This window comes from Etheostoma spectabile, chromosome 5 (genome assembly GCF_008692095.1).
Source record: "Etheostoma spectabile isolate EspeVRDwgs_2016 chromosome 5, UIUC_Espe_1.0, whole genome shotgun sequence".
NCBI lineage: Eukaryota > Metazoa > Chordata > Actinopteri > Perciformes > Percidae > Etheostoma > Etheostoma spectabile.
In genome coordinates this window covers 11,265,107-11,266,776 of record NC_045737.1, presented here as the reverse complement: position 1 = coordinate 11,266,776, position 1,670 = coordinate 11,265,107, and the positions used below count along the sequence as shown (strand labels likewise).

General features: G+C 37.5%; 1 protein-coding gene across 1 annotated transcript in view; it reads left to right on the top strand.

Moving 5' to 3' along the window:
- The window catches only part of nfu1 (NFU1 iron-sulfur cluster scaffold homolog (S. cerevisiae)), a 4,235-nt gene extending 3,776 nt beyond the window's left edge, over positions 1 to 459 (top strand). The window contains exon 8 of the mRNA XM_032517046.1: positions 309 to 459. Within this exon, the coding sequence (XP_032372937.1) occupies positions 309 to 347 (39 nt within the window). The 3' untranslated portion in view covers positions 348 to 459. The remainder of the gene's footprint in view (positions 1 to 308) is intronic.
- Positions 460 to 1,670: the final 1,211 nt, after the last annotated feature.

Here is a 1,670-nt window from a genome sequence, read left to right as displayed (position 1 = left end):
TCTTTTCTTCAAACATGTTTTTTGTTGTCATTTTTGTAAGTTGTTTAAACACTGGGTGCATTTTGATTGCCTTGTAGTTCCCTACAAAGTGGACCACCACAGGGTATACAGCCATGTTAAAGGACAAATCCGGTGCAAAATAAACCTAGGGGTTAAGAACATGTGCATGTCATTACTCATAATTACCAGCTACACTTAATTCACGGAGTTGTTGGGCAACCAAACTCTTCAGAAAGACATTGAAGAAAATGTGCGGTGGGATAAGTGTTACTTGAAGGTGTTAACTGAACTTGTCATTTCTTCCACAGGTGAAGGACGAGGATGAGGAGGAGGCCGCTCAAGTGTAAACTGCACTGAAAGCCCCTTTACACATTCCTCCCCCGGACCGCCTCCTTTAATGCAAGCCATAGTTGCAATAAAATGAGCATGTGTATATCATAGCTGTGTGAGGAAATTCATCGTCATCATCATCATCATCATCATCATTATTATTCATTCAGATGGTATTACTGACTTGGTGGTTATTTTTCTGAACATTGATCTAAAATAAAAAAGTGGGACAGAAGAGCTGAATCATAGGAACTGACGACTGTCGAGCTGAAAGAAATTGTATTTACAATTTCACATTGTTACACCTTTTGAATTGCTTACTAGTCAAAAAAGCCTCAAACAGGCTTTAAATACATATATTGTATGTATATAAATAAAGTTTGTTGAAATATTTTATAATTGTTGTACTACACGTAATATATAAATGTAATGTAATACTTGTGGCTGTTTTTTGTGGCTGTTTTTCAGACTAGATAAGCAATTTTGTATTTTTTTTTTTTATTTAAAGATTTTTTGGGGGGCATTTTAGGCCTTTTTTTTTATTGGACATCTGTAGACATGAATGGTGAGAGAGGGGGGGAAATTACAAAGGGACACAGGTTGTAGTTGAACCGGCGGCCGCTGCGTCGAGGAGCAAACCTCTTGACATGGGCGCATCCGCCATCAGGTGAACTACCCAGGCACCCAAGTTAAGCAATTTTAGAGAGATTACTGACACGGGTCTAATTTAAATTATGCAACCTTATATTTCTCTGAGTTTTGGGGGGTTTGAGAACACAAAGAGGCATTTATATCTAAAGATGATTTTTGAGATACACATTTTAGACACACTGTCTTGATAACGTCCAAATTTTCCCAATGGTGTGTGGGTTGTGCTGGAATACTTTGGACTAATATTTCTAAAATCCTGGTTACAGCGGCCGTGCTCTGAAGGCTTTCAGTGTGTTATTGACAAATAATAAGTCAATCTAAACAATAGTTAACTTGTAGCACTGCATAGTTTTACCAGATTTTTGCAACCATTTGCAGTTGGCAGAGAGCACAGGAGTGTGTTTGCTCAGTCTTGTTGACGTGAGGTGAAAAGCAACTGCTGGATCTGCTGTATGTGACCATGATTGGAGCAAAAAACTATTTGCAGATCTGAATGCGTACTGAGATTTGTGAATGTGTACAAAAATCTCAAAATTTGCATTCAGATTTTCAAGTTTTTTGGGATTTGTAAGTGTGTAGGCAAATCTGTAAATTTGTACATAGATTGTTGGCTTGAAAGTCAAAGTATTTTGCTTCAAGATCTAGAAATACAGACAAGTCATCAGTTATAACTCAGCAGGCCTTTTTTT